The 22,387-nt window shown below is 36.2% G+C and overlaps 2 protein-coding genes, 1 long non-coding RNA gene and 1 other non-coding gene across 4 annotated transcripts in view; 2 read left to right on the top strand and 2 right to left on the bottom strand.

Annotated features, from left to right (window-relative positions):
• The first annotated feature begins 1,704 nt into the window (after nucleotides 1–1,704).
• Nucleotides 1,705–22,387, top strand: part of LOC143175210 (uncharacterized) — a 144,035-nt gene continuing 123,352 nt past the window's right edge. Inside the window, 1 exon segment of the mRNA XM_076373186.1 lies at nucleotides 1,705–2,029. The gene's annotated coding sequence lies outside the window, so the exon portion shown is untranslated.
• Nucleotides 6,928–22,387, top strand: part of LOC143175179 (uncharacterized) — a 72,354-nt gene continuing 56,894 nt past the window's right edge. The window contains exon 1 of the long non-coding RNA XR_012999895.1: nucleotides 6,928–6,982. This is a non-coding gene — a long non-coding RNA (uncharacterized LOC143175179). The remainder of the gene's footprint in view (nucleotides 6,983–22,387) is intronic.
• On the bottom strand, nucleotides 8,983–15,112 carry LOC143174587 (uncharacterized). The gene is made up of 2 exons (XM_076368239.1): nucleotides 13,723–15,112; nucleotides 8,983–9,930 (listed from the first exon to the last, which is right to left on the bottom strand). Exons 1-2 carry the CDS (start codon nucleotides 14,176–14,178, stop codon nucleotides 9,385–9,387), a joined length of 1,002 nt encoding a protein of 333 aa, XP_076224354.1. The 5' UTR covers nucleotides 14,179–15,112; the 3' UTR covers nucleotides 8,983–9,384.
• TRNAD-GUC (transfer RNA aspartic acid (anticodon GUC)) lies at nucleotides 9,226–9,297 on the bottom strand. The gene has a single exon. It is a non-coding gene; the product is annotated as a tRNA-Asp (tRNA).

Raw genomic sequence — 22,387 nt, 5'->3', positions numbered from 1 at the left:
GTCCTACGGAACCAATTTCATAAAGAAGGATTAGACTATTAAGTTTGAAAATATAGATAGCAACATTTTTCTCGAACTCTTAAAATAGTATTTTTGATACGTAGTTAGGATGCCTCACAAAAATACTCGAACGTTTACATTTACAATATTGCGGGAATGGATGTATTCGAGTGTGAGAATGGATGTATCGATGAGTGATGAACGTGTGTGCAATAGATGAATGACGCGACTGTGTGTGCATGCGTGCGTGCGCGTTTTGAGTAAATGTCCAAGGCATTGGAATATTCTAGACCAAACTAATGATGTTCGTTTTTAATGAATCTAGAATATTCCAAATGTACGTGAAGTTAATGCATGGCAATAAAAGAATGTTCTAACAAGTATGCGAGTGGGATGAGAGCACCCGAGTGTGTATATATTGTGCGCGTGGTTTGATTTGGGATGATTCTCTTAGTGTAAGTCGTGAAGAAAACATACTGTTTTAATCAAATATTCGCTTTCTCCTACAATATTTAATAAGGAAATATGTATATTGAACTACCGAATATGTTTAAAATAATACGCCATGTTTAGTGGAAGAAACGTTTCAAGATTATTTCAATAAACTAAGAAACAATATAAGTCATCATAGGCAGTAATTACAGTTCATTTAGTATAAGCACACCTTACGGTGGGTCACAACAGCATTCATATGCATCCATTATCATTTACATATATACCACTTTCATATATTGTACGTTATCTTGTGCTAATATGCAGTTGTTTTCATGATTCTCTATTCTAATAATATACATACTGTTCGCCTCTTCTGAGCGTAGCGCCGACGTAAGACGAAACTATAATATAAAGAATTTTGTTTTCTATCGTTACGTTTCACTTCATCACATTCGGTCTTGCTTCGCTGAGAAGAAGAGACCCCTTGCCCCTGTACACTTTTAAATCTAAGATCGGCGCTACTCATTTCACAACAGTAGATTAAATTTTTAACTAATCACTATTCTAAGTAATCAATTTTTCCTGTTTTTTCTTTCGCATGCAAATTATATACATATGTTTAAGATAAGTAAATAAATAAATGTTAATTATAATTATTAATATAAATAAATAAAAATTATTAAGTTTATTAAAAAGATAAAATAGTCATTTTATTACAGTTTAATTCAATATCATAAGTCACACATACTCTGTGTTTGACCCGCATAGTAGTCATCGTTTCATTTTTGTAAATCGATTTAGGTACATACGCACTTCTTACAGCGTTACCACAGCTTAACTTGTTAACACAAAATAATGAGACATTCTTTGAAATTCATAATTGTTGTACATTTTGAAAAATTAAATGAAGTATCGTAACGTATCGAAAAATGTAAATACAGAAATGTTAGTCTACGAACGTTTGGCTGAAAAGTGGACTGTTGCGAATGGAAACGCATGAAACAAACTCAAATAAATGTGATGTGGTCAACTGTGTTTCGTCAACTACCAGCAGTTCACTTCAAAGACTTAGAAAAAAAGAACTAGTAAAAGAAAAGAAATAGTAAAAACAATGAAAGTGTCTCGTAGTACGATATAATACACTTATATGGAAAATATTTAAGAAAGACAAAATAATTTTAAATAAGTCACGACTAGGAAGATCAAAACTGCTGACAAATCTTGATGACAGGAGTATTGAGAGCTGTTAAGCAGTATACAGTGGACCGTTATAATATTCGGATACCGTAGTACTATTCGCTTCTCACGTTACAGCCAGTAGCCTAATGCTAGCCGAACCGCGGGACGAAGAAATCAAGCGGCCAAACCATCGAACTGCCACTGACCCGCGCATTACACACACACAAAGGTCGCACACTTTGTCGGACGTTCACAGAACCATACAAAATCGGAATCGGCGTTACGCCGATCGGTTTATACTTCACATAACTAATAAAAGAGTTTGGCAAATACCAAATGTAAAATACCGAAAACAGAATTTAATAACAACGGAGAAGCGTCTTTCTTGATGTGAGGTTAAATGTCGACGGTTGAGGTTAGTAATTATCACATCATGAAGATACCGTAAATCGTCAGGTGTACTTATGTAAGTACCTAAATATGTTAAAGCACTATTCATGTGTGCATCTATATCACGCTTCAGTACCAACTATTGAAAAACTAAGTGTAAAAAATAACTTCATGTTTCAACAAGGTAACGACTCGAAGAATAAAATCTAAACCGTTAGAGAATGGATACTTTATAATGCGCCACATTATTTGGAAATATATTACCACAGTTATCAGACAGGAATCCCATTGAATACATGTGGACAGAAATAAACAAAATTTATAAAATACTGTCCAAAATCCTAAAGAATTAAAACAACGATTCGTGCAGTTCCGGCTACATTGCGTTGCATTGAAAAGAAACAATCGTTGGTATTGAAAATTACTACTGGTTTCTTAGGCTTCTTTTAACTATTACCACATCCCAACCAAAAAAGAAATTTGTATCGTAACTTTTTCCAACAATTTCTGCAAGTAATATGTCTGGTTTTTAAAATTAATCGAAAAATATCCACAAAAACTGATACGTTTCAGATGCTGTTTTGCCTTTGAGCATTCTTTAAACATGTTTATATGTTTAGTATGTTACAAAAACATACATCATTATGTTCTGGAAGGTTCATGAAATAATATTTTGTAAGAAGTTGAAAATTTGAATTTTTCTTTAAAATTGATTTTTTCAAAAACTGATGGTGAAAAAAAGATTGCATATTTGAATTTAACATAAGAAATACTATTAAGATATTCCGTTAAATATTTTGAGGCAAAAATCATGTTGAACAATGTAATCATTGGGGTGGTTAAGGGTACTGTGAATAAGTAGACATTAATTCATCACACATAAAATTTATTTATAATGAAGTGGTAATTGAAGTGGTGACTGGTATAGACAAAAGTACATACATATCGCGGGAAACTGACTGACTTTTGTGCTTCTTTTTTGGCTTCCCTTGGGTAATTGATATACAGTATATACTTATTTATGGACAATGTTCTTATATCTGCACAAAGTCTGTTAGATTATAATTGGTTTAGTGGGCTTAAGTGATTATATGTTCAGAAATAACAATATAGTATATATAGGAGGAGTTCAAAAATATCTATGTTTATGTGTAAGTTTCCTTATGCGCGGGTAGGTTTATATGTTTATGTTTGGAGTGTTTTGACAGTTTTACCTTAATATTGAAGGGGAGATCTTCTGTGTTGCAATTTCTTGTTTGGTTGATTAATGGAATTGGATGGGTGTAATTATATGCGTTAGGAATTGAAGAGATTATGTATTCTTTTATGGATGAGATTTTAACTGTTGTGTCCTATGGTTTATTTTGTATTATTCTTAGGAATTTATTGTGTATGATTTGGGCTTTGTTTATATGGGATGCTGAGGCTGCTGCCCAGATTTGATGACCATATATTATGATGGTCTGGATACACACCAGGTATAGAATGATTTTGAGGCGTGTGGATAGTTTGTCTCCTTGGCAGATAAGTGGGTATAGTCTTTTAAGGGCAGGGTAAACTAAATTTGATCTACTAATAATTACTTGTCTCTGTGTAAACTAGTACTAAAATACTAATTGTCTGGAAAAGATTATTGATTCTGTTTTGGTGGGATTTATTTTGATTTTCCAGGTATTGTAGAATTCCGAGTAATTTGAAGTAAGTATTATTGTCTGTTGGATCTGTTTCTGTGTTTGGTGAGGTTTCTTAGAGTTGGATCATTGAATTCTTTCTTCCTTATTTCTAAGGTATTTGTGGTTTTTATTTTATGGAATATTTGTTGCATAGGTGTGAGTATTTTTTTCATTTTGTGATTTCATATGGGTATCTGGTGACAGGTGTAGAGATTGTATTATATGTGAGGAGTATGTAGAGATGATTCGATGTGAGATTGTCTATGGTAGTGCATGTGCAATCGTATGGTATGTTTAACAGAAATATGTCTGTATTTGAGGAGTGTTCTTTGGGTTGCTAGTAGGTGTAGGTGAGGCTGTATAGGCTGTTATAGTTGTTTCTATCCACTGTATTTTATGAATGGTGCCAGATGAGTTGTTAGATCTGTTATTCTAGGTCTCATATTTTGTCCTACCAAGAAGTATTTGGAGGTGTTTGAGTTGGAAATTGTGTCTAGGTCAGTGTTGATCAATTCATTTAATAGAGAGAATATAGGGATCCTAGTTGGAATTCAGGAATTTTGGGTTGCAAGCTGGTAGCATTCCAAAGAAGGATGTTTAGAGAAAAGATGGGTGAGTTAGTTATCGAACTGCTTGATTATTAGAATTGTAGCTTTGATTCTGTCCATGTTATTTGTGCAATTCAAGTAGTGGATTTGAATGAGGTCCAATATTCTTAAGAAAAGTTTTAGATCTGCTTTTTTTAGCTCGTTTAGCCTGACGTTTAAGTTGTCGGTCTGCCGTTGTGTTGGGCGTACGTTTATGTATTGTAGGGTAGGTTTTGGGGGTAGAGCTGTAATGGTTTGGGGGTTGAATAGTTGGTGCTGTCTTAGGGAAGGAAATTCTTTGAGTTGTGGGGTTGTGGAGATTTTTGGTGTTCGTTTGTCCTGAGGTAGAGTTTTGTTCCTTTTGTGGAGGATGTCTATAAGGGTGCACAGTGGCCGATTTGGCCGTTTTAGTCGCCCAAAATTAAAGGCACACATATTATTAATTATAATCTTTAATTAACTGCATATTTAACTAACTTCTTACCTTGCAATAGGTAATAATATATGGTTACAATAAATTATATAATATATAATAGGTTAATACATATTAACTATACCGCACCCGGGCGTTCGAACGCTTCGTGTCACGCTTTAGGAAGAATACTCTAAAAATAGAAAGAGAAAATATGAGCAAACAATTTTTTGTGCATAATAAATACAAACTTTTGTCGAATCTGATATTGCTTGAAAGAAGGTTGGATCTCACAGGATATCATCATAAAATTATTCATGAAGTGTTACAGCTGTAAGAAATATTATTGATTATAAAATACGCTTAAATGTAAATAATAACACAAAGATACATAATAAATGAAGAAATAAATGAATCGCCTACTATCAAAAGTACAATAAGTATTTACTTGAGAAACTTTCATTTTGGGAAAAAGTATGCACAATTTCTTTGTGACACACAAAAATATTTTAAAGAATTAGAAGAGCAAATCGTGCGCAACGAAAACTCTCAACTTTTAACAAAGCACGCGAGTTTATGAATGCACAAATGAAAAAAAATGGTACCTACTTGTTCACACATTCAACTATCTTGGGGAGCAAAAATTTTACAGCTTAGGCGAAATTTTTGAAATTGACTTTCGGCCGCCTAAAATGACCAAATTGGTCACTGTGAGTCGGTTTTGATGGTTGACCAAACGTATCATTGGGACACGAGCTTGGTTATTGCATTGATTCCGGCGTGTGAAAGTCCATGTAATGCATTAAACGCTGCTCCATGAGAAAAGAGAGTAAACAATGGCCTAACAAATTCCGTGGATACATCATAGTATAACTTTTTATTTAAGCCCGGTATTGATATTTGTTTTAAGATTAGTCCCGTATCTCCCTAAAAAAAAGACAATAATCTGTCATCTATTGCCTGAGTGGTAGCTAGTGCATTAAAATTTATTTTTTATTGCACAGTATCAATTCGAGGTAATGTATCAGGAACAACATTATTACGACCATCTATATGCTGAATGTCTGTGGTAAATTCAGTAACAAGTCTCAGGTATCTAATTTCTTTTGGTGTGTATTTGTCGGACTGGCTATATAGTGTGAAAATTAGCGGCCTATTGTCGGCGTGTATGGTAAAATGTCTTCCTTCTAATAAATGCTTAAAGTATTTAATAGATTTATATATCGCTAAAAGTTCGCAGACAAAAGCTAAAAATCTTTGTTCTGTCGGAAATAATTTTGTTGAAAAAAACGATAGAGGTACCCAATTTTCACTGTGGCGTTGATGCAATGCCGCATCGACCATAAGTGTGTTCAATTTTTCCAAATTGTTTTATTGAGAATTACTGTTTAGAGAGGTTGGTTTCTTTAATGATGTGTTTTAGGTTGATGATCTCTATGTCATTAACATATATCAGAGGTGAATTCTTTATATCCGATGTCCGATCCATGATTGCCTAGCCGCAATACGCAGCACACGTGTTTCCACTCAATCTACGTTCTCTCTTCTATCATATCGAGATGAGGCGTGTTGGAGGCTTCTTCAGTCTCCGTGTTTATGTTTTATAATACAGCGTATGTATTTGCATGTGTGATGTCATTTTTCTTTGTTGAAATGTCAGTGACAGGGCGTTTCTTGCAAGTTTTCTTGGGGTGTGTCCATTCGTTCGAATTCGAGGATGGGGGATTATTTTCGCCATTGGTGAGGGATGTTGATACAGGCTTTCTTTTATTGGTTAGGTTTAGAATCACATTGGATGGGTATTTGTTATATTCTTTTAATGCCGCTCTGTATAATTTTTCGAAGGTATTGTACTTAATGATATTACGGTGTGCGTATCTTTGGGTTGACGTATGTGTGAGAGTTTGTGGGGTGTTTTCTGTGCTTAACCTTTTAACTACGACGGGATTAGTCGCGAAGCTATGTCTCTGTATGGCAAGGTTTGACACGGTTTACATATAATAAATGTAATATCACTGCGATTTGAGACTGATACAATTTTCCACTGTGTAATTATGTTAAATTAGATTCTAATATGCACAATTATCGATGACAGAGAAAGAATTGTGTCGCTATAGTGACGTACCGTTCAAAAAGATCGTATCCGCGAAAGCCACTATGGTGGCACGTTGTACCTACGAGGTTAAAGAAGAATTTTCGTATCTGCTGTCGGAAATATTTGTTGTTGCGCTCTCGTCATCCCTGGAGGTCATTGTGCATTTGGCCGGATGAGGGAGAGGCACATCAGCAGCTTCGGTTTGGCTTCGGTACGCTTTTGTGCACGGTTTTACAATTTTCACACGTGTAAGGTACGTCATCCTAACCTTAAAATGTGTTCGCGTCGTTCCGCAGTGAATTGTCTAATTCTTCAAACTTATGCTGAACTATGTATTTTCGCACTATTTGAATTGATTTATGTGAGTGAATATCGGTAGAATGTGTGCTCGTCTCGACACCATTTACCGGCCTCCCGTGTCGCAGACGGGAATGCTGACCACTTCTTTTTTCTCTAACAAGTATATTTATTGCGCCGATATAAATAATATTTACAGTCGCACAATAAACCAAATATACAAAAACGGATAACAAAAATGACTCAAAATGTTTCTATAGAGTAAATTCTACTAATACACTATACTTACACTATGTGTAGAAAAGGCATAAAAACTATACAAACGAGCGGGAATCGAACTCCGGTCTCTCGCGTGACAGGCGGGGATACTGACCACTTTTTTTTGTAACAGTATGTTTATTGCGCCGATAAATAATATTTACAAAATAGTACAATAAACCTAAACATACAAAAAAAGGATAACAGAAAAATATGGGGTTATTTACAAAGATCTAAGGCTCAAACATTGAGCACGCACAATCTGGTCGCTATATACATGGGAACTGCATTTAATGCTACAGGTGATATTTACAAAGTTGGGTACTTATACGCTAAAAATAATTAAATATGTATAGCAACGGCACAGGCAGGACTATACAATCTGGTTGGGGTTTTTGGGAAGGGGTGAGAAATGAATTGTTTTGAGAACAATTATCACTGTGCGGTATGTGGAACAATATACGAGGTTGGAGAGAACGCCAAAATAGTACAAAAGCAAAATTAAAAATAATTACTCCCCGGCGGGGAATCGAACCCCGGTCTCCCGCGTGACAGGCGGGGATACTGACCACTTTTTTTTTGTAACAGTATGTTTATTGTGCCGATAAATAATATTTACAAAATAGTACAATAAACCTAAATATACAAAAAAAGGATAACAAAAAGATGTAGGATTATTTACAGAGATCTAAGGCTCAAACATTGAGCACGCATAATCTGGTCGCTGTATACATGGGAACTGCACTTAATGCTACAGGTGGTATTTACAAGTTGGTTGCTTATATTCTAACAGATTAATGTGTATAGAAGTGGCACAGGTGAACTATACAGTCGGTTTAAGATAGTGGTAGAAGGAAAGAAAGAATGAATATTTCGGAGACTATTATCGCTGTAGATTAGAACAAACCACGAGGTCCGGTGAATGCAAAATTAGGTTATATGCTTCTAAAACGGGCAAAAATTAATTTATCTCCCCGGCGGGGAATCGAACCCCGGTCTCCCGCGTGACAGGCGGGGATACTGACCACTTTTTTTTTTTTTTTTTGTAACAGTATGTTTATTGTGCCGATAAATAATATTTACAAAATAGTACAATAAACCTAAACATACAAAAAAAGGATAACAGAAAAATACGGGATTATTTACAGAGATCTAAGGCTCAAACATTGAGCACGCACAATCTGGTCGCTATATACATGGGAACTGCACTTAATGCTACAGGTGATATTTACAAAGTTGGGTACTTATACGCTAAAAATAATTAAATATGTATAGCAACGGCACAGGTAGGACTATACAATCTGGTTGGGGTTTTTGGGTGGGGGGAAGGGGTGAGAAATGAATTGTTTTGAGAACAATTATCACTGTGCGGTATGTGGAACAATATACGAGGTTGGAGAGAACGCCAAAATAGTACAAAAGCAAAATTAAAAATAATTACTCCCCGGCGGGGAATCGAACCCCGGTCTCCCGCGTGACAGGCGGGGATACTGACCACTTTTTTTTTTTTGTAACAGTATGTTTATTGTGCCGATAAATAATATTTACAAAATAGTACAATAAACCTAAACATACAAAAAAAGGATAACAGAAAAATATGGGGTTATTTACAAATATCTAAGGCTCAAACATTGAGCACGCACAATCTGGTCGCTATATACATGGGAACTGCACTTAATGCTACAGGTGGTATTTACAAGTTGGTTGCTTATATTCTAACAGATTAATGTGTATAGAAGTGGCACAGGTGAACTATACAGTCGGTTTAAGATAGTGGTAGAAGGAAAGAAAGAATGAATGTTTTGGAGACTATTATCGCTGTAGATTAGAACAAACCACGAGGTCCGGTGAATGCAAAATTAGGTTATATGCTTCTAAAACGGGCAAAAGTTAATTTATCTCCCCGGCGGGGAATCGAACCCCGGTCTCCCGCGTGACAGGCGGGGATACTGACCACTATACTACCGAGGAGTTTTCGAGTGATGGAAAATATATGTGGATTATTTAATGTTTACAATTGTTTCTGTGGTTGATATGAATGGCAAACGTTTCATAAGGTCACAACCACCAATATCTGATGTTCTGTCTGTGTTTGTCTCTTTTATCTACATTAGATAAGTTATAGTTGTAACGCATGTCTGGGTCATTGAATCTGATATTCTTGTCATATGTGATATGTTTGTCAAAAGTTCTTCTGTGTACATGGTAAATTATTGGCACATTTTCTGAATTTTGTATGTATCCTTCACTATCGAGATAGATGAAGGACTCTGGTGGGGTATATCCTGTTACCATGGTTTTTCTGAAGTATAGAGGGTTTGGAAAAGTGGAGCAGTGAATGAGACTATTGGTTGTAACATTATGAACGTTAGCCCAATGATTTCTGATTAGCTTTAAAATAAATAGGTCTATTCTGATGATGTTGGCTTCTTCGTATAGTCTGTGGTTCTTGACGAGCTTAGTAAAGTTGGACTCTGGTGTCCGGTATCTGCTGAGGCAGGCTCTCAGGCATTTCCTCTCGAAGACTCGTAGTTGTTCCATGGTTCCAGCGCTGATGTTGTACCAGATGGGACAGCCGTAGGTCAGGATCGGTCGTATAAGAAGCTTGTAACAAAGAATTTTGACGCGCTTATCAAGATCTTTCGAATAGAAAAGTCGTTTATTGGATAAGAATGCTTTCTGTGCTTTTTCTATTTGTAAACTAACATGCAAATTATAGTTAAGTTTAAAGTCTATATGTATGCCTAAGTAGCGAACAATGTTTTTGTGGGGTATTCTACAATTTGGATCTAACCTGTCATGAATGTGGAATTTATTAGAGTGTCTACGTGTATCAAAATTGGCATCTGATATTGTTGAAATATATGGTCTAAACAGTATTGTTTCACATTTATTGAGGTTTAACTTTAATTTCCATGTATGGAGGAAATCTTGTACTTTATTGAAAGTTTCCTGAAGGGTTTTTTGAATTTTGGATACTTTGTTGTCTCTAGTGTAAATTACTAAATCATCTGCAAAAGCTATTGCCATTTTATCATTGTCGATATTTAGGCTATACATTTGTAAGAGGTCGCTTATAAATATGTTAAACAAGACGGGAGAATTCACTGTGCCCTGTTGTAGGCCATTGTCGATTTTAAAAGCTCTACTGGAACAGAATTGTCCATTTACTACAAAGAATTTTTTATCATGTAACATGTTCCAAACGGTTTTAACTAAATGGATAGGAAATTCTTTCTTTAATAGTTTAAAGAAGAGTCCATCCAGCCAAACAGTATCAAAAGCTTTTTCTAAATCTATGAGTACTGCTCCGATGCAGTCTGCTGCATTTCGTGCCCAGCAAATGTCTGAGGTAAATTTTGTAATTGCATGTATTGTGGAGTGTCTATGTCGAAAACCAAATTGAAATTCTGGGATTATTTCTCTGGAATTGCTAAAGCTAACAATGGCATCATTTATTGTTGTTTCGAAGACCTTGCTAATGTTTGGGAGGAGACTTATTGGACGATAGCTATTGGGATCACTACCATCCTTGCCTTTCTTTTTGATGGTTATTAATTTGGCAGTCTTCCAGGTTGTGGGAAAGTATGAGGAGTTTAAACAGTTGTTAAAAAGTATACTGTAATGGAAGATGTATCGTCTGGGAAGATGTTTCAATGCTATGTTTGGTATATTGTCAAAGCTGGATGACTTTTTACTGTTGAGGTTTTTAAATGTTTCCACTAGTTTGGGGAAGGTGGTGAAGTAATTGGGGGGAATAGAGGATTCGTCTGGATGGTCTGCAGTGTTGGTGGGTGTGAAACTACATACTGTTATGTTGTTTTGTCTGTCTTGTAGTATGTCTGATTGTAGTGCATTTACTTTCTTTTGTATTATATTTGTTAGTTGGGGTTTACCCATGTGGAGGTTCTGTGTGTGTACGGATTCAAAGTGTGCACCTAGGATGTTTAACTTATTTTGGGTGTCGGAAATTAATATAGAGTTTGAGTTTGATTTGTTGTCTCTAGTAAGTTGGTCAAGATTGAGATCTGCTTTTTCGATGAGAATGGAATTAGAAATAGGGATTCGGAGTGTCTCAATGTCGTTGCTGTCTTTGGGACGGAATATGCTATTTATGGAGGGAAACAGTTCATTGTGTTTGTGGATAGAAATTTTGTTAATACGGTTTCTCCAGTGGTTACTGATGGATTCTTGAAAAGCTTTCTTGATCTCGTATCGAATTGTTTTTAGGTTTTTCTTTAGGGTTGTTATTATGGGATTGTGAGAGGTGGTGTAATGTCGGAGATTAGTATATCTGTTGAGTTGTGTTATTAAGTGACTTTTCTGTTTTCTAAGGTGTTTTATTTTTGTAGTTATATATTTGTCTGTAGAGTTTAAATTGTTGTCTATCTGTGGGACTGCAAAATCAATTGCTTTCAGAATGTTTATGTTTAGAACTTGTATGAATTTGTCTATCTCATTTATTGTGAGATTTCTGTCATTGGGTATGTCAGTGTCATCGTTTTCAGTCAGGAATGTTTTGTATTTTGACCAGTCAGCTTTGTGAAAGTTGTACTTTATGTTTTGAGTTGTTTCCTCAAACGTAAAATGTTCTGTGGATGGGATGGATATTTTCATGATAGTGGCCCTATGGTCACTATCATATTCGAATGATTGTAGGAGATTAGGAGAAGGTGTGTTGTGGAATTGGATTCTGTTATCCGCCAAGCAGAGGTCGATGAATGCCCCACTTTTTGGATATGAAGGGATTGTCGTACTATATAAGGAGATCCTGAAGGTGATTTGATTTTCGAGGAGCCACTTGTTTAGTGAAACTCCCCGAGCATTATTGATAGTGTTACCCCATGTAGAGTGTTTAGCATTTAGGTCTCCGGCCAACAAATAATAATTGCCTGGCTTGTGTAATTCCAGAGATTCAAAGAGGGTTTTAAATTCCATCATAAATTCTTTTTTACAGCTACTGGTTGCATAACCCGCTATCAAATAAAGTTTATTGTTATTCTGAAATTTAATTTCTATTGCCGTTGATTCAAAACAAGTACTGTTTTTGATAATATTTAGTTGGATATTTTTGAATTTGATATCTTTGCGAATTAATATCCCGGTACCTCCCGCTTGTTTGGAATTTAGTCTATCGCGTCTGATAAAGTTATAATCTTTAAAGCTTATTTTATGTACCGGATTTAGCTTTGTTTCACAAAGCAAAGCTACATCCGGTTTGTATTTGTTTAAACAATCCAGGAGGGTGACTCTTCTTTCATTCGTTATAATCGAATTTACGTTAATTTGAATTATATTGATATGTTGCAATATCAATTGTTTAACTATGTTTTCTCGCGGATTGAGCGTCATTGTTTATATGTCAATTTCGAGCGCTTCTGCTATTATATTTATTTTATTCGCGTTAGCTGTAATGTTCTCCGTTAGCGTGGCTAGTTGGGAACTGATGGTGGCCGTTATAATTTTTTGAATTTCCTCTAGAAGAGATGGCTGTGATGTTTGCGTTACATTTACTTTGGGTTGAGTGTTATTTGTTTGTTGTGGTACTGCAATATTGGTTTTTTTATTTGTTACTATTGAACTATATGAGATGGTTGGTTTGACTATATTCTGATATGATTTAGCCTTTTTTTCGTTCTCTAGTTTTAATTGTAATGTACGTTCCTGTATTTTTTGTTTTATTTCTTTTAATTTTGGACATCCGCGGTACGAAGCAGGGTGACCGAATTGCTTGCAATTGACACAATAGGGTTTAGCATCATCTGATTCTGAACGTGCGTCTACGTTTGATCGCGGGCATTCTCCTGGGTTGTGCGGTGTGTTGCACTTAACGCACCTGTAATTTAGGTTGCAGTTTAGTGCAACGTGTCCTATACGTTGACACCTCTTACATTGGATCCTATCTTTTTTTATTAATTTTTCCCAAGTTACCAGAGAATGGAGCACGGTTTTTATGCTTTTTAAGTTATTTACTAAACTATTTTGGGATATTTGTACAATGTATATTGGTAAGTTTTTACCCTCTTTTAGCGAACGTTGCGTAGTAAATTTTTTAACGTTGTTAAATGTTACGTTTTCAATGTTCTTACTTTTTAATTCATTTAAGACCGTTTCAGGGTCGTAGTCCCCCTCTAGGTTTTTTAATAAAATCGTAATTGACTTTTCGCTTTTCGGTGTATATGTGAAGAAAGCTGTGTTATTTGCTTTTAATGTGTTGCATGCTGTTTTAAATGTGTCGATATTATCCATGTGCAAGAGGTATTTCGTACTATTCACTTTTTTAATATAAAAATCTTTTGTTATTTTACTAATTAATTGTATTACCGTTTTACTCGGTGTATCGTATATTATTATGGGAGGAGGTTTTTGGGTTTTTGAAGGTTCGGAAACAGTTACCTCGTTTCCGAAAGCTGGTTTTGCTTTCTTTGTTATTGGTCCACTTGATGCGTCCTGTTCTGGAGGTGGTTTTGCTTCGGTCTTGGTGGCGAAGCTACTCTTTTTGACGGGGGGTGCGGACGGTCCTGCAGGTAGGCCGCTTTTCCTTTTTCCTGTCGCAACGGTACTCCAATGTCCCACGCCGCTATTTTCTTCGGCTTGGAAAATTCCACTCGGCCCTTCTGGTTCAGTTGGGGGGTTCGATGTACTTAAAGTACTCGGTGCAGGTATGTTTCCTCCCCTACTTTGTCCTTTTTCTTGTTCCGCAGCTATTTTTCGGTTTCGTTCTTCTTCCAGTTGCTTCGTCAGGTTTTCTATTGTTTTATTTAGGTTTGCTATCATTTTGATTAATTCATCATATGATGGTTTTCCTTCTACTGCTGTTTTCTGGGTCGGTGTTGTCTTTGTCTTGGCCATCTTTATCGTTGGATTAGATGCTTCTATGTATTTTTTTCTTTGGTTTAGGATTGGAGCTGGATTCAGCCTTTTCACATTAGCGTTGATGTGTAATTTATTGACTTGCGCTAGAAGCGCTGAATTTTTACTTGATAATAAATCTTTTTGTTTGATTATTTTTGCTATATCTTTCACATTGACTTTTTCGTTTCTCGAGCGCTCGTGACATGGGGGTTCAGCCCCTTGTGTATTGTTTTCACTGTCTATTGTCTTTTAAGTATTTCACTTTCAACTATTTTATTATAGATATTTGATGAATTTTGTAGTTGATTTAAATAAAATAACTCCTGGCACTTTCACTTTCTGACTGCACTGTGTAGACTTTGAGTAATGCGTACGCGCAATAGATCGCACTCAGGTATACCGGAGCGGTAGCTGAGGGCACGTCCGTCTTCCACAAGGGTTGGCGAACGAATGGGATACTGACCACTATACTACCGAGGAATTTTCACTTTTCATAAGTTATAGCCACCAGTATCTATTAATATTATGCCTATGTTTGTCTTTTTTATCTATATTGGATAGTTTGTAATTATAACGCATGTCAGGGTCGTCGAATCTAATGTTCTTATTGTATGTGATGTGTTTGTCGAAAGTTCTTCTGTGTGCATGGTAGATGATTGGTACGTTATCTGAGTTTTGGATATAGCCTTCACTGTCAAGGTAAATGAAGGACTCTGGTGGGGTGTATCCTGTTTTCATGGCTTTCTTGAAATATAAGATATTAGGTAGTGTGGAGCAGCGAATGAGGCCATTGGTTGTGATTTTGTGAACGTTGGCCCAATGGTTTCTAATTAGTTTTAAAATGAATAGGTCGATTCTAATCAGGTTTGCTTCTTCATATAATTTGTAGTTTTTGATGAGTTTGGTGTAGTTTGACTCCGGTGTCCGGTATCTGCTGAGGCAGGCTCTCAGGCATTTCCTCTCGAAGACTCGCAGTTGTTCCATGGTTCCAGCGCTGATGTTGAACCAGATGGGGCAGCCGTAGGTCAGGATCGGTCGTATAAGAAGCTTGTAACAAAGAATTTTGACGCGCTTATCAAGGTCTTTTGAATAGAAAAGTCGTTTATGAGATAGGAATGCTTTTTGTGCTTTTTCTATTTGTAAACTAACATGCAAATTATAATTAAGTTTAAAGTCTATATGTATGCCTAAGTAGCGAACAATGTTTTTATGTGGAATTTTAGAATTTGGATTTAACCTGTCGTGGATATGAAATTTGCCAGCATGTTTACGTGTATCGTAATTGGCATCTGATATGATTGATATATATGGTCTGAACAAGATTGTTTCACATTTATTAATGTTTAGTTTTAATTTCCATGTATGGAGGTAGTCCTGAACTTTATTGAAAGTTTCTTGTAGGGTTGACTGGATTTTTGATACTTTATTATCTCTAGCGTAGATTAATAAGTCATCTGCAAAAGCTATTGCCATTCTGTTATTGTCGCTATTTAGGCTATACATTTGTAAAAGGTCGCTTATAAATATGTTGAACAAGACAGGAGAGTTAACTGTGCCTTGTTGTAGGCCATTGTCGATTCTAAAAGATCTGCTGGAACTGACTTGCCCATTTACTACAAAGAATTTTTTATCATGCAACATGTTCCAAATGATTTTAATTAAATGAATAGGAAATTCTTTCTTTAATAGTTTAAAGAAGAGTCCATCCAACCAAACAGTATCAAAAGCTTTTTCTAAGTCTATGAGGACTGCAACAATGCAGTCTCCTGCATTTCGTGCCCAGCAAATGTCTGAGGTGAACTTTGTAATCGCATGTATTGTGGAGTGCCTGTGGCGAAAACCAAATTGAAATTCTGGGATTATTTCTCTGGAATTGCTAAAGCTAACAATGGCATCATTTATCGTTGTTTCGAAGACCTTGCTAATGTTTGGGAGGAGACTTATTGGACGATAGCTATTGGGATCACTACCATCCTTGCCTTTCTTTTTAATAGTTATTAGTTTGGCAGTCTTCCAGGTTGTGGGGAAATAATAGGAATTTAGACAGTTGTTGAAAATTATGCTATAATTGTAAACATATTGTCTAGGGAGATATTTCAAAGCTATATTTGGGATTCCATCAAAACTGGATGATTTTTTATTATTTAAGTTTTTAAATGTATTTACTAGTTTGATGGAGCTAGTGAAATAATTGGGGGGAATGGAGGATTCGTCTGGGTGGTCTGCCGTGTTATTGGGTGAGAATTTACATACTGTTACGTTGTTTTGTCTGTCTTGTAGTATGTCTGTCTGCAGTGCGTTTACTTTCTGTTGTATTATATTTGTCAGTTGGCGTTTACCCATGTGGAGGTTCTGAGTGTGTACGGATTCAAAGTGTGCGCCAAGAATGTTTAATTTGTCTTGGGTGTTGTTTATGATAGTAGAATTTGAGCTATTATCTTTCGTTAGCTGGTTGACATTGAGATCTGCTTTTTCGATAAGAATGGAGTTAGAAGTATGTATTCTGAGTGTTTCAATGTTGTTACTATCTTTAGGGCGGAATATACTATTAATGGCAGGAAAGAGTTCATTGTGTTTGTGTATGGAGATTTTATTGATGCGGTTCCTCCAGTGGTTACTGACGGATTCTTGAAAAGCTTTCTTGATCTCGTGTCTGATGGTCTTTAGGTTTTTCTTTAGTGTTTCTATTGTATGATCGTAAGCTGTGATATAGTTACGTAGGTTTGTAAGTCTGTTGAGACGGGTTATGAGGCGACTTTTCTGTTTTCTGAGATGCTTAATTTCTGGAGTTATGTATTTGTCCGTGGAGTTGAAATTGTGGTCAATTAGTGGGACCGCAAAGTCGATTGCGTTCAGTATATTTGTGTTTAGCATGTCAATGTATTTGTCTATTTCGTCCGTTGAGAGGTTTCTGTCATTGGGTATGTTAGTGTTCCCTGTTTCAGTTAGGAATGTTTGATACTTTGTCCAGTCGGCTTTATGGAAATTGTATTTTATGTTTGGAGTTGTTTCGTCAAGTATAAAGTGTTCGTTGGATGGGATCGATATTTTCATACTAGTGGCTCTATGATCGCTATCATATTCAAAAGAGTGTAGGAGGTTAGGTGCAGGTATATCGATGAATTGGATTTTGTTGTCTGCCAAGCAGAGGTCAATAAACGCTCCGCTTTTTGGAAATGAAGGCACTGTTGTGCTGTACAGAGAAGTCCTATAAGTAATTTGGTTTTCGAGGAACCACTTGTTTAGTGAAACTCCTCGGGCGTTGTTAATGGTGTTACCCCATGCATGATGTTTAGCATTTAGGTCTCCGGCCATCAAGTAATAGTTGCCTGGCTTGTGCAGTTCCAGTGATTCAAAGAGTGCTTTAAATTCCATCATGAATTCTTTTTTGCAGCTACTAGTTGCGTAACCCGCTATCAAATAAAGTTTACTGTTATTTTGAAATCTAATTTCTATTGCCGTTGTTTCAAAGCAGGTGCTGTTTTTGATACCATTTAATTGGATGTGTTTGAATTTGATGTTTTTACGGATTAATATTCCCGTACCTCCTGCTTGTTTTGAATTTAGTCTATCACGTCTAATAAAATTGTAATCTTTAAAACTTATTTTATGTACCGGATTTAGTTTTGTTTCGCAAAGCAAAGCTACATCCGGTTTGTACTTTTTTAAGCAATCCAGGAGAGTGACTCGTCTTTCATTCGTTATGATCGAATTTACGTTAATCTGGATTATATTAATATGTTCTAGTATTAATTGCCTGGTTATGTTTTCTCGCGGGTTGGGCATCATTATTATATATCAATTTCGAGGGCCTCTGCTATTAAGTTTATTCTATTCGCGTTTGCTGTAATATTCTCTGTTAGCGTTGCTAGTTGAGATGTAATTGTGGCGGTTATTATTTTTTTAATTTCATCTAAAAGGGATGGCTGCGATGTTTGTGTTGTGTTGGGTTTGGTTTGTGTAATGTTAATCTGTTCTGGAGTTGTGGCGTTAGTCTTTTTGTTTGTAACTATCGAGCTATATGAGATGCTCGGCTTGACTGTGTTATTGTAGTGTTTTCTTTTTTTCTCGTTTTCTAATTTTAATTGTTGTCGACGTTCCTCGATTTTCTGTTTGATTTCCTTAAGTTTGGGGCATCCGCGATACGAGGCTGGGTGACCGAATTCTTTGCAGTTGACGCAATAAGGTTTGGAGTCTTCGGAGTTTGAATCGGTAGTTTCGTTGGATCGCGGGCACTCTCCTGGATTGTGGGGGATATTGCATTTAACGCATCTGTAGTTCAGATTGCAATTAAGTGCAACGTGTCCTATTCGCTGGCATCTCTTGCACTGGATCCTGTCCTTTTTAATTAGTTTTTCCCAACTTACTAGGGAATGTAGCACGGTTTTTATATTTTTTAAATTATTTATTTCACTGTTATGTGATAGTTGTACAATGTAAATAGGCAAACTTTTCCCTTCTTTTACTGACCTGAGGGTCGTGAATTTTTTAACGTTTATAAATTCTATGTTCTCAATGTTTTTATTTTTCAGTTCGTTTAAAACTGTTTCGGGGTCGAAATCCCCTTCTAGATTTTTTAATAAGATCGTAATTGATTTCTCTGTTTTTGGTGTGTAGGTGAAATATTCAATGTTGTTTAATTTTAACGTATGGCATGCTGATTTGAACGTGTTAACATTGTCCATATGCAAAAGATGCTTCGCGTTGTTTATTTTTTTTATATAGAAGTCTTTTGTTATTTTAGAAATTATTTCTATTATTGTTTTGTTGGGGGCTTGGTAGACTATTATTGGTGGAGGTTTTTGGGATTTTAAATGTTCGGAAACAGTTACCTCGTTTCCGAATGCACGTTTCGTCTTTGTGATTGCGGGTCCTCGGGATGCGTCCTGTGTTGGGGTTGGTTTTCCTTCCTTCTTGAGTAGTAGGCTGGTTTTCTTGATCGGGGGTGCAATGGTTTGAAGCGTTGGGCCACTCTTTCTTTTGCCTGTTGAGACGAGGGACCATTGTTCTCCGACGTTGGTTCCGTTATCTGGGGTTTCTCTAATCCCCTCCATTGGTTCCGCTACGGTCGCAGGTAGTTCCTCTCGTCGGTTCTGTGGATTTTCCTTTTCCACGGGCTTCTTGCGCTGTTTTTCATGTTCTAACTGCTTTGTTAGATTTTCAATAGTTTTATTTAAGTTATTTATTAATTTTATCAGTTCCTCATATGAGGGCTTCTCCTCTGTTGTTTTTCCAGATGAGGTGGATGGTCCCTTTCCTTGCACGATTTTCATATTTTGCTTCATTTTTTCCGTGGATATTTTTTTTCTGTTGAGATTAGGCGATGGTTCCAATCTTTTTAATTGCCCTTTGGACTTGAATGTTTTATTCACTTGCGCTAGTAGCGCAGTTTCTTTGTTTGCTAATAGATCCTTTTTTTTCACTATTTTTATAATGTCACTCACTTTCGCTGTTACATTTCTTGTTGTTTCTTCTCTTTGGGGTTTAGCCCCTGGTGTATATTCTTCTGCGTCTATTGTAGTTTATTAAAAATCACTGGCGCTAATTCTGATATTTTAATAATAGTAATCACTACTGTTTTTACTAGCAAACTGTAAAATGTGGCAGTGAACAGAATGTGTATGTATACTGGAGAGCACTCAGGTACACTTGCGGAGCAGTCGCTGAGGGCACGTCCGTCTTCCACGAGGGTTGGCGAACGAATGGGGGATACTGACCACTATACTACCGAGGAATTTTCACTTTTCATAAGTTATAGCCACCAGTATCTATTAATATTATGCCTATGTTTGTCTTTTTTATCTATATTGGATAGTTTGTAATTATAACGCATGTCAGGGTCGTCGAATCTAATGTTCTTATTGTATGTGATGTGTTTGTCGAAAGTTCTTCTGTGTGCATGGTAGATGATTGGTACGTTATCTGAGTTTTGGATATAGCCTTCACTGTCAAGGTAAATGAAGGACTCTGGTGGGGTGTATCCTGTTTTCATGGCTTTCTTGAAATATAAGATATTAGGTAGTGTGGAGCAGCGAATGAGGCCATTGGTTGTGATTTTGTGAACGTTGGCCCAATGGTTTCTAATTAGTTTTAAAATGAATAGGTCGATTCTAATCAGGTTTGCTTCTTCATATAATTTGTAGTTTTTGATGAGTTTGGTGTAGTTTGACTCCGGTGTCCGGTATCTGCTGAGGCAGGCCCTCAGGCATTTCCTCTCGAAGACTCGCAGTTGTTCCATGGTTCCAGCGCTGATGTTGAACCAGATGGGGCAGCTGTAGGTCAGGATCGGTCGTATAAGAAGCTTGTAACAAAGAATTTTGACGCGCTTATCAAGGTCTTTTGAATAGAAAAGTCGTTTATGAGATAGGAATGCTTTTTGTGCTTTTTCTATTTGTAAACTAACATGCAAATTATAATTAAGTTTAAAGTCTATATGTATGCCTAAGTAGCGAACAATGTTTTTATGTGGAATTTTAGAATTTGGATTTAACCTGTCGTGGATTTGAAATTTGCCAGCATGTTTACGTGTATCGTAATTGGCATCTGATATGATTGATATATATGGTCTGAACAAGATTGTTTCACATTTATTAATGTTTAGTTTTAATTTCCATGTATGGAGGTAGTCCTGAACTTTATTGAAAGTTTCTTGTAGGGTTGACTGGATTTTTGATACTTTATTATCTCTAGCATAGATTAATAAGTCATCTGCAAAAGCTATTGCCATTCTGTTATTGTCGCTATTTAGGCTATACATTTGTAAAAGGTCGCTTATAAATATGTTGAACAAGACAGGAGAGTTAACTGTGCCTTGTTGTAGGCCATTGTCGATTCTAAAAGATCTGCTGGAACTGACTTGTCCACTTACTACAAAGAATTTTTTATCATGCAACATGTTCCAAATGGTTTTAATTAAATGGATAGGAAATTCTTTCTTTAATAGTTTAAAGAAGAGTCCATCCAACCAAACAGTATCAAAAGCTTTTTCTAAGTCTATGAGGACTGCAACAATGCAGTCTCCTGCATTTCGTGCCCAGCAAATGTCTGAGGTGAACTTTGTAATCGCATGTATTGTGGAGTGCCTGTGGCGAAAACCAAATTGAAATTCTGGGATTATTTCTCTGGAATTGCTAAAGCTAACAATGGCATCATTTATCGTTGTTTCGAAGACCTTGCTAATGTTTGGGAGGAGACTTATTGGACGATAGCTATTGGGATCACTACCATCCTTGCCTTTCTTTTTGATGGTTATTAATTTGGCAGTCTTCCAGGTTGTGGGAAAGTATGAGGAGTTTAAACAGTTGTTAAAAAGTATACTGTAATGGAAGATGTATCGCCTGGGAAGATGTTTCAATGCTATGTTAGGTATATTGTCAAAGCTGGATGACTTTTTACTGTTGAGGTTTTTAAATGTTTCCACTAGTTTGGAGAAGGTGGTGAAGTAATTGGGGGGAATAGAGGATTCGTCTGGATGGTCTGCAGTGTTGGTGGGTGTGAATCTACATACTGTTATGTTGTTTTGTCTGTCTTGTAGTATGTCTGATTGTAGTGCATTTACTTTCTGTTGTATTATATTTGTTAGTTGGGGTTTACCCATGTGGAGGTTCTGTGTGTGTACGGATTCAAAGTGTGCACCTAGGATGTTTAACTTATTTTGGGTGTTGGAAATTAATATAGAGTTTGAGTTGGATTTGCTGTCTCTAGTAAGTTGGTCAAGATTGAGATCTGCTTTTTCGATGAGAATGGAATTAGAAATAGGGATTCGGAGTGTCTCAATGTCGTTGCTGTCTGTGGGACGGAATATGCTATTTATGGAGGGAAACAGTTCATTGTGTTTGTGGATAGAAATTTTGTTAATACGGTTTCTCCAGTGGTTACTGATGGATTCTTGAAAAGCTTTCTTGATCTCGTATCGAATTGTTTTTAGGTTTTTCTTTAGGGTTGTTATTATGGGATTGTGAGCGGTGGTGTAATTTCGGAGATTAGTATATCTGTTGAGTTGTGTTATTAGGTGACTTTTCTGTTTTCTAAGGTGTTTTATTTTTGTAGTTATATATTTGTCTGTAGAGTTTAAATTGTTGTCTATCTGTGGGACTGCAAAATGAATTGCTTTCAGAATGTTTATGTTTAGGACTTGTATGAATTTGTCTATCTCATTTATTGTGAGATTTCTGTCATTGGGTATGTTAGTGTCATCGTTTTCAGT

Source organism: Nomia melanderi, chromosome 1 (assembly GCF_051020985.1).
Source record: "Nomia melanderi isolate GNS246 chromosome 1, iyNomMela1, whole genome shotgun sequence".
Classification (NCBI taxonomy): domain Eukaryota; kingdom Metazoa; phylum Arthropoda; class Insecta; order Hymenoptera; family Halictidae; genus Nomia; species Nomia melanderi.
The sequence above is the reverse complement of the archived record's forward strand: the minus strand, read 5'-3'. Positions and strand labels throughout refer to the sequence as shown.

What these genes read in the sequence shown, in the direction of transcription:
- LOC143174587 (XM_076368239.1), bottom strand. Translation starts at nt 14,178, where the DNA reads ATGGCCAAGACAAAGACAACACCGACCCAGAAAACAGCAGTAGAAGGA. An exon ending in AACCAGCTTTCGGAAACGAG is followed by an intron (nt 9,931 to 13,722) that starts GTAACTGTTTCC and finishes CTTTGTTACAAG; the next exon opens with CTTCTTATACGACCGATCCT.